General features: G+C 41.0%; 1 protein-coding gene across 10 annotated transcripts in view; it reads left to right on the plus strand.

Annotated features, from left to right (window-relative positions):
- Nucleotides 1-589: 589 nt before the first annotated feature.
- Nucleotides 590-15,969, plus strand: part of vav2 (vav guanine nucleotide exchange factor 2) — a 267,876-nt gene continuing 252,496 nt past the window's right edge. For 7 of the 10 annotated variants that reach the window (XM_088071147.1, XM_088071150.1, XM_088071151.1 and 4 more), the window contains exon 1: nucleotides 590-1,861. In XM_088071147.1, coding sequence (XP_087927273.1) covers nucleotides 1,658-1,861 — 204 coding nt within the window. In that variant the 5' untranslated portion in view covers nucleotides 590-1,657. The remainder of the gene's footprint in view (nucleotides 1,862-15,969) is intronic. The other 3 variants (XM_088071153.1, XM_088071157.1, XM_042508992.2) reach the window with 2 other exon arrangements.

A 15,969-nucleotide genomic window follows, 5' to 3' on the forward strand; every position in this document is an offset into this window, starting at 1 on the left:
ATAATCCTCATCACTGTTGTTGTTGTTGTTGTTGTTGTTGTTGTTGTTAGCAGTAGTGTTGTTATAACTATTATCATATTGTTATTATGGTTATTACTGTTGATGTTGTTGTTGTTGTTGTTGTTGTTATTGAAGGCATAGAGCACCAATTACAAATTTTTGATGGGTCTGTAGGCCTAAACCTCTGAGTGTGTGTGGTGGCTAGTGGGTGTCAAGCTGTAAAAACAGTGTATACTACATTTCCCATAATGAAGCTGGATAGTTTAAATGCCAGCAAACCCAATGCACCCAGTTTGTAGGGATGCCTTTCTGCTAAAAATGGCTGTGTAATACTTGCTCTGACATGTACATTTGGTGGACTGCCCCATTAATAATCCAAAATCATTGTTTTGATATAGTCCGGTGAGTAGTCACAATAATCCACTTCACACTGGGACGATGCTTAATAGCCTATTACTAGGCCACCCTCTACCTGCCAGCAGTCAATCACACGTGTATTTGATTGAAGTGTCCCTTTAATCCCCTTCCTCCAGTACCTCGCGCAGTGTGCGCTTCATCCGTCAGAGGGCGCATCCACAATTCCTAGCTCAAAAATATTCCCCGAAACTCACATTCTTGGAGTATGGAGCCACTCTAACGAAAGTGTGGATACAGTATTCAAGTTTTACCTTTTGCACGAGATAATCAGCGCGCGCTCAGCACCCGGGTCAACACCGCGCGAGGACGCTTTCTCCTCAGATTTGTGCAGCTTGGGTCGGAAGTTGGGATCGCTAAACATCTCCGTCCGAAAGGGAAACGAGGAGAGGGAGACGCGAGAGAGAGGACATGAACGGAAGGGAGGCAGAAATCACACACAAGCCGAGCTGTACCCACGCGTAACGCAATTCTGGGTGTGCAGAAAGACGCCAAACAAAGTAACGTTATCCGGATAAATGTAAACACCGATGTATATTTTTCCTTTGGACATGTTTCCGCTGCCGGGGAGCGTTGTTTAGACTGCTGTGGAAACAGGGATACCCCGGTGTTGTGGAAGGACCGCTCTGTGTATTATCTCCTTTTTTTTGTTTGCTGTGGAAATTACGGGAAGTTCTTGTTTTTTAAACTTCCGAGGAAACGTTAAATGCAAATGCGGTAGGTGAGTCCGGGCTTTGGAAACAGACTTGAAACGCTTTTTGTGTGTGTGTAGTAGGCTGCTGTTTGGTTCACTGAAATGTGAGACACTAGTGAAGTCGCTACATGACAAACCGCTGCACCCAGCTGTTTCACTAGCCTCTACTGCAACCTTTCATTCACGCCTGTTTGGATTGGATATGCAAAGCAAACTTTTTAAGAATGAAGAGAAGAAAATTCCCATAGCACGCCTCTGTTGTCTGCTTTCATCGCCACCGTCCTCTGAACTGGATCTGTGTTATTATTTTAGTCTTTTTCAAGCCTTCATTTCCATGTTTTGGAGACAGGAGAGCTGACATGGGATGGGAGTATAGTGCGGTGACATACAGTTGCGAAATTGTCTGAGTATCGAGCTGATAGTGAATGATTAAGACATCCGGAGCAGGTAGGGAACCGACCGTAGTGCCTGTGTGTGCGCCGTGAAGCAGCCCGCTTGTGTGAAGCAGCTCGACGGTTACTTTGTGAGGAGAGTCTCCCCGGAGCCGATATGGAGGAGTGGAGACAATGCGGGCGGTGGTTGATAGACTGCAAGGTCCTGCCCCCGAACCACCGGGTCGTGTGGCCCTCGGCGGCCGTCTTCGACTTGGCACAGGCCCTGCGAGACGGGGTGCTCCTGTGCCAGATGTTGCACAACCTCTCGCCCGGATCCGTGGACCTGAAGGAGATTAACTTCAGACCCCAGATGTCACAGGTGAGCTGCAAACTTCAAACCCTCCAAGGCAATGTCTTGTGATTGTACACACATTCTTGTCCATGCATTCTGCTTCTTATTCACTTTTTTTTGACATTGTCAGGCCAGCCACTAGCCACAGACATGTGCCATGCATTGTTTGGAAAGCCGGGTGTCATTTTAGAGCATCTCATTCCTGTCACAACAAGCCTACTTATTGGCCCCAGCCCCCACTAAAAAACCACTATCAGTATACAGTATCTGAGATCGTATGTTCAGGGTGCATTCAGGTCTGCACAGGTGAAGCAGCAATGTGCCATACCTGCACACAAGTGGTGGTTAGCTACTGCCACAGTTCAAGGTAATAGTCTCTAGAGCTGTGTTTTGTGGGATTGATGTATTGTTCAGGGTTCCCACGATCAGGGATAACCTGAAAAAGTCATGGAATTTCACAATCACATTTTTTCAGGCCTGGAAAATTCATTAAACAGCCAGTCAGCTTGGAAGGCTTTAATTTATTTTATTTTTTTAAATTAATTTTGGGCAATTTTGATGGAACTTAATTTTTTTGAAGATTTATTTTTAGAAAACAGATTTGGAAGGCATGTTTTTTTAGAGGTTATCTTTTATTCTTTTATTTTTTTAAAAATAATTTAATTCATAAAAAAATAGATTTTTATAATTTTTATAGAAAATCTAAAAATTTGGGGCGTTTTTTTTTCTTAAATGTTTGATGGCATGTTTTCTTTCAAAATAGCTAAAATGACACCATTTATTACAGCCAGAAACTAAAAACAGAAATTACTGTTGGATTTCAAATTTCTAACGGTGCTTGATGAAATTATGTGGGATGCTGAAATTATGTCTTAATAGAGTTTGAATCTTATATGTTTGGAAAAACACTGGTCAAGTGGGGCAAGAAAAAAAAGAGCCCTTGAAAGGTCATGGAATCATTCTGAAATTTTGTCCATGTCATGTGTGGGAACCCTGTGCAAAACTCAAACCAGTCCCTCCACGCTATGTCTTGTGACTGTACACACACTCCTTTACATGCACTGCTCTCATTCACACCTTGAGATTGCCAGAGTAGGCACCAGCCGCAGACATGTGCCATGCATTGGTTGGAAAGCTGGATGACTGATTTTAGAGCATCTCATTCCTGTCACAACAAGCCCACGTCTTGGCCCCAGCCCCAGCGCAAAGCCACTAGCCCTCCAAAGCAGTACATTGCTTAGCTTCCAGTGTGCTGCTACTGTATCTGCTGTATGTAAAATATACAAACACACTTCAAAAATGTAAACTAACCCTTTAAGGGGTGATAAGTTATCACTAGTTAGTCTAGTTTTGCTTTTACTTTTGTTGAACTTAGAACTAACAGCTCAGTGGAGTTTGGTAGTTCAGTAAAGAGTTGGAAAAATGAATAAACAGTGGTTTCACAGTTTCAATCCAAAGCTAAGGGGTATTTGTGCTTGAATTTCACCCACATTATATGGCAGAAGAGTCAGAGAGAAAAAACAAACTGGAGTTTACTGACTCTAATGAAACACGAGTCTACATGGCGGTGCGATTAGAGGTTTGGGTTGTAGATGTTGCACGCCTCCATTTCTATAAAGCTCCCTCTACACTTGAGCTCAGTCATGTTTCCAAAGCCAGTGTGAGGAAGTGCTTGGTGCCACAGGAAGTTTACATGACCACAGCAGCCGAGTAAAAGTGTGCTGTGGCGAACGATTCTATTGACTTTTATTCACCCTGAAGTGTGCTCTGAAGCACCACTGAGCCTTCATTACTGTATGGTGGGAATTCTGTGAATTGGCGCTGTGAATGGTTTGGGGTTGCCCGCATGCAGAGTGTTTTCGGTTATTCTTGTTGTCACACCCGCAGAGGCCGAAACAGCTATCACACCAGGGCAATTGGCCTCTGACAGCACATTTGTCTGATGTTTTTGGCACACCTTCCGTGACCTGTTTCTGTCATAATAATGTGTGAATGCATGTGCATTGTGTCTGGCTTTCAGTCTCTGTCGCTGGCTGCCTCTTTGTTGTAAAAAAAATCCTTGCTTTTGCCTAATGTTTCACATAGTAATAAATCCAATAGTCAATCAAGATGAATCAGCAGCAATTTAGTTAATCGATTAATCCTGATCGAGTAGCAGGATGCAGATTGAGAGCGGGGTTTGTAACAGATTGGTATCTACCTGAAAACTTTAACGACCCTGACAATTACATTTTTGAAAGTGCAAAGACTCACAATTGCCTCTCTGCACAGCACAACAGCAAAATAGAAAGTATGTCCATTATAGACAGGAAAAAAGTACTATTTTTATCTTGTGTGCATCTGTTAATGTGGTTTTTGATATTAAACTCAGAAAAGTTAACCTCTGGCAAAATGTAATGGGCTTTTCTTTTTCTCTTTTGATAGACTAAATGCTTAAAAAGTAATTTACAAAGTAATCATTGAAAATAAACGTTAGTTGCAGCTCTATTTTCACCCTCTTTGCCCAGTAACCACCAGTAGCCTGAGCTTATCATCTCTGGAGGCTACTGACTTCCGTGATTACAAGGCGAGAGAGAGGTCTGGATGGCATGCTTTGATCCGCCCACTAATCCCCATGCTCAGGGTCCCACTGTGTGCATCTGCAGCGAGGGTGGAAGGGGGTGTCCTCAGTGACAAATTGGGTTAAACAAAATCCTGGCACCCGAACAGCAGTATGTGATTTATGATAAGGAAAAGGTCAGAGCGCATGTGCTTTAACACTCAGAACACACAGAGTGAGTGGTGTGGTGTGGAGTGATTGCATTATTTACTCACTACAACATTTCTGCACTTGCACTGTGATTAATAGTTTCTGATATTTAGTCTTGAATATGCCTTGCTTTAAACAGTTGGTCATGGTATCCCTGAGTATGTTTGACACAGGGAGTAGGTGTTAAGTAGGCTATAACGCTGTGTGACCTGCGTCAGAATGGGGCTTTTAGTGAAAGAGTAACATTCAGTCAAAACGGATGCTTCTCCTTTTTCCACTGACCCACTAATTCTATTCAGTTGCTGCTGTTAACAGACCCTAATCCCGATTTAAATGTTGGCATTGGTCCCAGTTTGTGCTCCAGTGCATTAACATTGTGTTTTAGAGCATTCTGTAAAGCTCAAAGGGAAGTCATCATAGCAACACTGAAGTTATGCTGTATTGTTACTGAACTGTGAGGCATTTCTGTTGAAATTGTCCATAAAATGGCACATGAGCAGTCACCGAATCAGTGATTATAATGCCACATGTTGAGTGCACAGGCCATAGCTTTTAAAAGGGGGTTTTAGGTTTTATGATTTCTGAATTTAATAGGGCTGACCATTGAAAGTCGGAAATTCAAATCATCAATCAGAGACTCTCAGTCAACTGAGATTGCTTCAAGTTGAGTTTTTCCGTACAGTGTACTTCTGAAGACGTTTTGGTCCCCAGATTTTGCTGCAGAATGAGTGCTCTTGACTTGCAGACATGCAGGCAGAGAAAGAGAAAGACGACACCATACATACAGTCGATGGCTTTTGTTGATATCTAGTGCTGGCAAAAAATGTTGCACATTTATGATCCATCATTCGCGCAGTTAGCTTGTTTATTATATGACGGGCATGCTGCTGTAACACTGAACCTCAGAATTATGCCAGTGGAGCCGGCTTTGAGCTGTAAATGTACCACCTGTAAACAGAAGGTCTCTCCTCTAACCTCCTCTGTGGCACTGCCCGCATGTCTATAGCTCCATTTATCAAAGAGTAGCGTGAAAGTCAAGAGTGCTCACTCTGCAGCAAAATCTGGGGACCAAAACGTCCCTAGAGGTACACTGCACAGCATGTTGACTTTAAAAAAAGATTCCTCGACTTGATGCAGTCTCAGTTGACCAAGGGTCTCTGACTGATGATTACAATCTCTAGTTTTCTGACATTTTACATACAATACATTTCTTGAGAAAGAAGAGAAATACTCTTTAAGAGAGATCCAGAGAGACAAAAACATTTGTATTATATAAGAATTGTGATGCTGAGCAAGAGCAGTGTGCAGGATCTTATTTTCTTAAGACTCTAATCATACCTTTTCCACACATCTGCAGCTGAATTAGTTGGATGTGTAAACATCTGATTTTGATCAAATGGACAACACATTTGAAAATCGATTTGTCCCAGCGGGCTTCCCCCAGGTGCTTAAGTTTTCTCCTAAAGTTAAAAGACATGTAGGCTAGGTGAAGTGGCCCATAAATTGCCCATAGGTGTGTGTGTGTGTGGCTGGCTATATGCATCAGCCCTGTGATAGACTGCCCTTTCCCTAGTGCATGCTGGGATAGATTGAGCCACATATGATGTTTAATAGGCTAGACAATGGAAGGATGGATACCTTTAACTGAATCCACCACAAGATCAAAATCAGTAATTCAAACAGTTTTAGAAAAAAAAATCAACATTTTCTATTAAGAAGTGAAACGTTGAAGCCCCTAGTCATGCTCTTGAAAGAGAAACAAACATAATAGCACTTACTTGAGCGAAGCTGAGTGATGACTTTCTGAAGTCTCTGCTTGACTTGCAGGTGTGAATGTGTCTGTAATAATGGCATAAAAATGAGGACGGGCACTGCAAAATCAGCACTCTGTAGAATCTGCTGAATAAATAACAGTTGGAAATGTGCATTAAAGTGGATAAAAAGGGAAATGCCCTTTCATGCATCTCTGCAGTTCGCAGTGACGAAGTTGCACAGTTTATTGTGATATTCATGAAGCGAATTGTAAAGCACTGAGCTGTAAATACTCATAAAACAGCCAACTAAACGTGTCTGACATTTGAAGTAACTGTAGGGCTGTGTGTGCTGTGTATAAACTGCGTTTCAATAGTAGATATAATAGAAACAAATAGTAAGAGTCTGATGGCATGTTGGGGGTAGGGGGCTAAATTTCAAAATACATTTTTCTCTCCATTTTGGCCATTTTCCACCATTAAATAAAGTGCAAATGGTCTAAAATGTTTGTGCAGACATGGCCAGCTACACGTCAACAAGCCAGACTGTGACTGCTCATCTTGAACACTTATCAGTGCTGTCAGTGACCTGTAGCATATTTTGTTGATAGACTACTTTGGAAGCATAGAATTGGGAACCAAAAGAGAGAGAACAGGACGAGAGAGAGCAATTTTCATGTATAGTTTGTGTTTTAGTGTGGAGAGTGAACATGAGAAGTTGTTTTCTCATTTAATTTGCAAGTTCAGATGCATCTGCCTCGTTTTGGACAAGAGAGGAGGTGAAGTGCCTCTTGCAAAGATGCTGTCAAGTTGACCTTCTCTGAGGTGGTAAAATAAATCTCTAGTTGTATCTTTAAAGGATGGCGAAGCTTGCCTCTTTACCTCAAGGTTGTAAATGGATGCTTAATGAGCACCGGTGCTTCTGAGCTCAAAGTGTACGTATCTAGAATCCAGCGCCTTAGGCTTCGTCTGAAAGACAAGACTGAGCTGTGCTCTCTGAAGCCCTTTGTGTGTTCTGCAGTGTTTTTTTTTCACTCAGTCATTCTCTTTTTTTTCTTTTTTTTTCCTGTTAGTGAGGTGGTTGTGAATGCCTTTGGGATGACTCAGGCGGATATGTGTATGTGTGTGTGCTGCTGTGCTTGTGTGTGTGTGTGTGTGTGTGTGTGTGTGTGCACTTGTAACGCCTGTAAGTGTTAGTGAGAGATGTTACAGTACCTGTGCTCAGACTGAATCACTGTTGGCTGAGCCCAGAGGTCTTCTGGAGCTTCTCAGAGCTCCACAGGACTCCAGATCTCACACAGCGCCTGCCGCTTCCACTCACAGTAATTGAGGCTCTTCCTTTTTGTCCAGCTCCCACCAGAAATATTGGCGGCTGCTGGCAAGGAACAGGAGCTGATTTTTAATTTTGCTGTACGTAGTTGGGCAATGCCGTTGCCTTTTGGCGAAATTCACTGCTTTGATTGAAAAATATGAAACACTTGTTACTGGTATGTTACACATGCAATATTTACAGATATTTCATCACAGTCAGGGAGAGTGAACCACAGTCAAGCAAGTTTCGACCAGAAAAGCTGTTCTTGACACACAGTGTCAAATTTGTTGGAAAAAAAATCACCTGTTGTAAAATCATATGCCAATAATAGTCTTTGATTTGGTATACATTGAAAATTAAGTAAGTTTTTGTAGTGAGTCAGCTGCACAAGTATTAAGTGGCTTGATTATTGTTCATAAATTCTGCAAGGCTGACAGTAATACTTGGACAGCTGCATTGAGACACCTGATCAAATGACAGTTTGATACAGAGACATGATCACAGTTGCATGATCTCAGTATAAACTCACTGCTCTCTGCAGGTCATAGGCTGCTATTATCAGGCTTAAGCCCTGAATGTTTTCAGCAAAGCCCCAAATCTTTTACTATTCATCATGTGTGTCTTTTCTTTTTTTTTCTTTTTTTGTACTGAACCCAGATCAAAGCTGCTTAGGGACCTACTGTATGTGTTTGTAAGTGGAGAAGCCCGTCTTAAAGAGCTCTGCAGGGTTTGTAATAAGATCAGAGAGAGTGTATGAACCAGAAAACGACATGGTAAATGCCAGAGCACCTACTATTCTGAAATCTCTTTTTGTGACCAGTGTGTGGAGGGGGGTGGTGACTGGCGTAGACAGCCACCCACCAGTGCCTCCCTCAGGAGTAATTTAATCTCAGCGTTTGGTATACTGTTGACCCCGTGACCTCAGCGTGCGCCGGATGCAGGTAATACCACTAATGGAGCTCGTTAGGGACACGTCCTGGGTTGCACAGCTGAGGCAGTGCCACTGGAAGCTAATGGGATTGACAAGGAGGGAATGGATCTAGGCCAGGGGTTTTCTAACCTTTTTTGTGTGAGCTAATCCTACTCTTAAGGTCACCAAAAATCATTTTAAACTGTAACTTTTGATATTTGTGTGGGTTGTGTGTTGACATTTCCAGAACTGGCCTAAATAAATGTGTCAGGTCTTGAGGGGAGGAAATAGCCTTTGTCTTAACCTGCCAGTGTCACAGCAAGCAATGTGTCTTTCACATTGAGTTATGTTCAGCTCAGGGGAAGCTGGCTGTATTTAAGTTAACTTTAACTGATGTTTCCCCATATATAGATAACTACTTATGAAGCCGGTGAGCAAAAGTATATCATAAGCAACAGGAACGATGGCCAAAGCAATGAAAATAAGACCCTGGTCGTGAAAGTGATAAAATAAATAAATAATATTCCTTTAATCTCAGGGGATATATCAGAGGACATACTGTGACAATGCATTGATCCGTAGGGGATCATACCTCTTTTCACAATGAGATAAGATTGCACAGTACAGAGCAGTATTTCCGGAGCTCGTAGGAGTTCAGTGCTCTGTTCAAGGTCACTTCATTAGGGAGGATGCGTTGCAGCAGGAGGGTGCTTGAACTTTGTCAAGTTGAAGGACAGTCTTTGCCTAAAAATAAATATTTCCTTAGAAACAGAAGTAAAACAGACAGAACAAAAAAAACCAAAAAAAAACAGGTTGCTTCTGCACAGCTGCTTCTGTTCAAGTTATGACATTTTCTTGTGAGCCGAATAAGAATTTATCCTCTTAAAATAAAGCTTAAATCCACAAGTACATGCCAATACTCTTAGCTGCACCCACATTTCATGCCCTTGCATTCATATCTTGTGTCCTCCCACTGAAAAGGCGAAGATAAATGCAGGTAAAGATGCAAAGAGAGAGGAATCGAGTCAACACATTTTTTGAGAAATTAGACTTCCTCTGCTCTGAACAGTCAACTGAAGCAATGTTCCTTTTTGACAATGTGTTGTGTTGGAGGTCTTTGGCAACTTTTGTTGGTCACAGTTTTTTTAGTCTGATCACTTGCAGCGTCCCATCACTTGCAGATTTTTTTTAAAATTTATTTTTTGTCAATGTGTGGTGTGTCAGTTTAGTAAAATACTTGCTAGTAAATAGTGACTAAAATACCAGAACAACTTACAGGTGGAGGAAAAATCTAATTAGGGAATTGGCTTATATCTTTAATGTCTAAAAAGAAATGCGAGCTGTCCTGAACAGTGTTAGAACAGCTAAGAGGTGTTAAAAGGTTCATTCATACCTCTTGATGGTTGTACCTTCAGCTTATACATAAAAATATTCAGTGAACAAAGGGTGTAAGAATATATTTTCACTCACTTTCACTTTTGTATTCTTGTCACCCCATCTGAGCTTGAGTAAAAATAGGACTGCCGTTACTTTTCCATAGTGCTTTGTGATAAAGAAAAACTATCACCCTCTAAATCCCCTGTTCATACCGCAACAGTGGTCTAGTGTTGGTATCCAGGTGTGAACATCTGTCTCTTTTTAAACCAGTTCAGTACATTTAAAAAATATAGCACAGTGACGCACACAGAGTACACCATGAAACTTGAGGAACTAAAGCTATTATTGTGCTTTGTTTCTGGGTAATAAATGTAGAAACAATCTGAACTTTGGCAGCAACTGGGAAGAGAAGTTTAAAAAGACAAACAATGCCATTGAAACACAAAAAAAACTGTTGGCAACTTATAAACAAGAAGTGAAGATGAGATGAGTACTCCTTGTTATTTTATTTTGGAAGCAAGGATACAAGGAAATGGGACTTGAGCAAAGGCACCTTCCTCAGACTTTACCCTCCATATCTGTTTATTATATCTTTACTTAAGCTCTCATTGCCTTTACATTATATATAATCAAGTTAACATCTTGACCCCACTACAGCACCCTTCTATATAGTTATTTAATAGATAAACATATGAAAACAAACTTAATGATTTTTAATTTTCACAGCCATAAAGTGCATGACATGTAATTATTGATTTTAAAGCAATAAATGTTTCTGTCAGATGAAGAGGTTTGCCTCTAAATGCAGCAGAACATTAGCTTTCAGCTTTTCTATTCATTCATCAGTGAGATAACATCTCCCAGTCTGCCATAGACCCTCATGAAATAAAGAAATATGAGACTGTAAAGCCATACAGCTCGGGCAAAAAGCATAGCACAGACACATATAGGAAAACAGTTAAGTACTTGTTGTATAATGCAGCAGTTGAATGAATCACAAAGCAGTTGAGGTCGATATTCATTAAGTGCAAATGAGTGGTCACACATACACTGCTTCGATTCTGCATGGCTGCTGCTTGTAGGATAAAGAAGCAGGAAGTGAATCTGGAATTCAAACAAGCCCATTTATTTTTCAGTTTCTACATTTAGAAAATGCTTGGTACATTTGCATGTGCTGTATGTGACACAACCCACAGCTGCCTCAGGATGTGGTGCTGAAGCAGATTTTAGACACAATGCAAACACTGAAATTCCCCTCAAGTGTTTGCATTGTGAATAACCCAATATTTAAAGAAAGAGTGTAAATGCAGATTTAAGCATGGATTATGAATCAGTAAATTGAATTAATCATTCAAAAACCATTGAATAATAATGATTAAATGCGATGTAATATAGTTCTTACAGCTTAACTAGTGACTTTTGGGCTGCTGAATCCAATTCTAAAGCCCTGCTCTTGATTAGTGCACAGCTTAACTCTTTCCTCTCAGAGCATGAGTCCAAATGGTCTGCATCCAAATGCAAGCAGCGAGCACTTAGCTGCACATGCCCCAATTTGAATGTGGGCCATGTGGAGGTGGAAAGGCTGCTGTGGAACAATCAAGGGTTGGGTGGTAATAACCAGACTGCATATAGTGTAAGAATATGACCATGTATTAATATCAAGGGCTCTATTTGATTGACAAGAGAACTGAAATTAAACTTTGTGGGTAGGGGTGTAAATAACCAGTTTCATCACGATACGATATTATGTTGATTCTTTGCACAATGATGTGATATCCGCCAATATCACAAAGTCTGTCATGATACAGTTTCGATCAACAGTCGGCTATAATTGAAACAGAATTGGATGTGGTACAAATGACTGATTTGATTGTGCTGGCATGTTAGGGGAAGAAATTAATTTGGGAACAGGCAAGATTGAAAGAACATTTCACTCCTGTGTTACTGGCCAGTGATGAGTTTTATATTATTTAACATTTTAAAAGCCAGCTAGCTTTGGCAGCACTACCATCAGACGTCTCAAACAGTAATCAAAGCTGTAGCAGATAAAGCAAAGTGTTTCTGCTTAATGATGCAAGTTTTTAAACCAAGTTGCAATGTACCATTATGTATCGTCTCACCCTCTTTTTCATTTGGTATTCTGAAGTTGCTTGAATTGACTCAACAGTCTGTTACAGAAAACCAGAGCCATGCAGTTTATCATGTGCATTTAAAAATCACTCCCCACCTAAAGCCTATTCATCTGCCTCTTCCCCGCATTCCTCAGGGAATGCTGTTAGTCAGAAATGAAAGCACAGAGTTTATGTGGGGAACTCCAGGGTTGACCTAATCTTTCAGACTGTGAGGGAGAATTTAAGTGATGTCATATAAAGGCAGCTTACAGCTAATCTAGTAAAGAGCATTTCACTGTCAAGAGGAGAGACCATTTTTTTTTTTTTTGCTGACGGTAGAATAGACATGGGTGGTATCGTGGTACTCTGGTATACCAGGGTATTTAGAACTCCCAACAGTGCTGCAGAGCTTGCCACTGTTATTACTAATGTTTTTCCACAAATAAAAGTACATACTCCACTAACTTATGAATCCACACAAGCTACTGCATTGTCAACAACATGGACTTGCACTAAAAGGTCTTGTGTTCACAGCTGAAGGCTTCTGTCGACAGAAACGTTATCATAGGGCTTTTACTGAGAAACAGAAAGAGGAAAGGTTGAGTAAAACAAATTAATTTGCATTTCCTCGTGTCTGTAACAGATAAAGACATTGACGCTGAAGTAAAAGGCTGTGTGGAGTCAATATGATTATCAAAAGACCAATTTTCACTGTCTGTTTTTGCTAAAAACCGTAGGGCTGCCCCCTGAAAGTCAGAGATTGAATCATCAGTCGACCCCTCAGTCGACTGATGTAGCTTCAAGCTTCAAACTGTAAAATTTTATATGAAGTAACAAAACGAATTGAGTCGTATTCGTATTGAACAGCGAAATACGATTCAACTGACATAATTCTGTATCAGGTAGCCCCAGAAAACTGTGGGCGTCATGCTGAAAAAATCACTGATACCATCATATACGGTATACGGTGAAATTCCAGGAAGGTATGAAAAAATCTTATATGTTTGAAAAAATCCAGTGACTCATCCTATAATAATCTTACCTAACTAACCTCAAAGGACACATTACACACTGAGGAAACCAATCCACCATGACAACATGCTGCCAGTTTTGCACTCCCACCGGAGATGGACAAAGAGATCATGAGGCCGTATGGATGCCGTCTGATTTCTAAAGAGGCTCCATCTGCATGGTGGTTGTTGGGGGTGATTAGCGCGGGCATGCAGTGGAATGGCGCCTGAATCTTTTGCGGAGCCAGCTATGCTCTGCTGGGCGCCATCACTCCACAGAGAAATGAGAAAGAAGAGGCCACGGTCCCATCTCTGTTGTGGCGAGCCAGATGGCTGAATCTCTCCCCTGCAGTTCTTCTCAAACCAGAACACAGAATGCCTGTCCCCCCCTTCCTTTTTTAATTGATTTGGACTCTTTAGTTGTTAATCAGTAGTCAGATTTGCTTTCAAGGCCTTGACTGACATCTGTCTTCATCCACGACTGTCAGTAATGACACTTATGCTGTTACATGGTGAGCCGTTGTCAGGACAGTACTGTTGCCGGGAGTCTAATTCAACTTGTTGTGGTGGTAGACTGATTGTGGCTGTTTCCTGCGGCAGAGAACAGATTAGGATCTGGATTGTGCTTCGGGGAGAGGCACAGCGGCTCCCATCTACCCCACCCCCACGGACACCTCCAACCCTAGCTGTACACACACACACAAACACACACTAATACATTAGCAGCCTCTTTCTGGGGGAAAGATAAACAGCTTTATATTTTCTCTATCTCTTTGCCAAAAGAAACAGATAATATGCACCCCTGTGACGCACTGCCTGGTGGCAGCTAAGTATAGCAGGAGTGTTTATACGTTGCACCGGCCATGGATTTCTCAGGGCTTTGCCACAGAATCAGCACAAGAAGCGCTGATATCCAATTACTGACTTGTATTGATCATATCACATAATTGGCTGTGGAAAAGGAAGGGCACAGAGGTAGGGCTGCAACGTTAGACTCAGTCCCATAAAGGCCGGTGCATATTGATCTGCTTCACAGCTCAGTCTCTTGTTAATCATGCAAACAAAGTGGAACAGCATGTTGCAGGTTAGAGAGGGTGGAAGAGATCATTTCCTCATGCTGCACCTTCAGGTCAATGTGCACTGCTCTGTGATTTGTAATGCAAACTCTCCCCAGGTGTAGTCTTTGTGTTTTGTTACAGTATTGAAACACTCTGTGTTTTTATAGTATTGTCTTCAAAACCATTACGTGATTTTAGTTATGAAATAATATGTTGTGCATACAACTTAGGGCTGCACCAGTCAGACAATTTTTTTTTTCAGTTAAAGGCATACTTTACTGATTTTCAACCAGCTTTGTGTCATCATATGTGTAAATATAGAATATCTATAATAACATCTCTTAGTCTGATCAGCAAATATGAAAAAAAAGTACTCTTTACAAAATGACTTAAAAACTAAAGAAGAGCGAGCTAACCTTTGTATTTCTGACGCTAAAACTGACAGGTAGTCACTGATTTCACTTGACATTTAACTAAAATGATGAATCAAAATCCTAACAGATCTGTTTTCTGTTCAGCTAATCAGAAAGTCTTTTCATAAACTGTACAGCATTAAGTTAGGCCTCTGAATTCAATTCTCTTGTTGGTTGTTTAATCCAGGTTCCCACACATGAAATAAATCAATGACTGATTATAGGCTTAGAGAAATAATCTCAGCATAATGTGATGCATTACTTGTTGGAAATACCCCATCAGCACAGCCAGCTCCAGTATTTATCTCAAGGACACTTCGGCAGGGCAGAGTCTTCTCAGCAGGGAGTAAACCCAAGTTGTGCAGCTGAAGGTCGGCCTCCTTAACCACTGGACTGCACTGATGCTGAGAAAACAAAACCACCTTGTCAGACTTTGACAGACATTCATTTGTATTCTGCAGGTTTCGAGCTTTTCCATTATTGTATCTGTAATACGCTGCCATCTTGCATACTAATGAAATAGTAATTGTCATTGTTAACAAAAGGCAGGAAAACCTACTTTAAGCTTTTATCTGCTTTGGAAGTTATCTTGCTGAATTTTCACAGCAATTAAAGAAAGTCTTTCTGGTGGACGGGTGAGACGAGACAGAAAAGCTTTGGGGAGGAAAAGTAAAAATAAAAACTCAGGCGGGAAACAGAAATCAGACAGCTCTGAGAATGAACATATTATATTTTGACTATGTCGGGTGTTACAACACTGAAACAGATTCCTCAGAGCTGTATATGTGTAGTTGTGTTTTTATTTAGTCTACTGTCATACAGCACTGTGTGAGGGCCTGTTGTCTTTCATCATGCAGTTGGTTTTTCACTCCTGCGTTGTGCAACTGTCTCTCAGTGCAATATTGCACTCTTTTGTAGCCTGTTTGTTCTTTGTGAACTTTTGAGAAATAATCTTAGTTGGATGACTAATGAAATCAGTCAGAGCAAAGCTGCTCTGACATACTTGAACAAATTTGATGTTGGTTTTCTGTTGCAATGTTGGAGCTGTAGTGTGGTTGCATTGTCAGTTTGTGTGCGATATTATGGATTGATCTATTTTTGATCACAGTCTTTTTCATTAAATGTCAGTCTCATTTAGTGTCCTTGTAAAGACTGCACTTGTTTCAGCATTTGTCAGCCATATAATTCAGCTGGTGAGGAAAGTGTTGGTTTTTTTTTTCAGATAAAATTGACTATTTCTCCGGTTTTCTGTAACGCAGACAAGTTGTCCTGTCTGTCTGTGATTGATGATATTTCTGAAAATCCAATTTCTCATAAGTGCCAGCCAGAGGAACGCAGGTGAGCTTCCTCAATCCAATTTCCCATCGAAAAAGGTGAGGAAAAACGGTAAACCTGCCACCAGTTGGGTGTTAGCATAATGAAAGCAACAGAGGGTGAAGACAGC

Source organism: Plectropomus leopardus, chromosome 20 (assembly GCF_026936395.1).
Source record: "Plectropomus leopardus strain MGB_pleo_1.0 chromosome 20, ASM2693639v1, whole genome shotgun sequence".
Lineage (NCBI taxonomy): Eukaryota > Metazoa > Chordata > Actinopteri > Perciformes > Serranidae > Plectropomus > Plectropomus leopardus.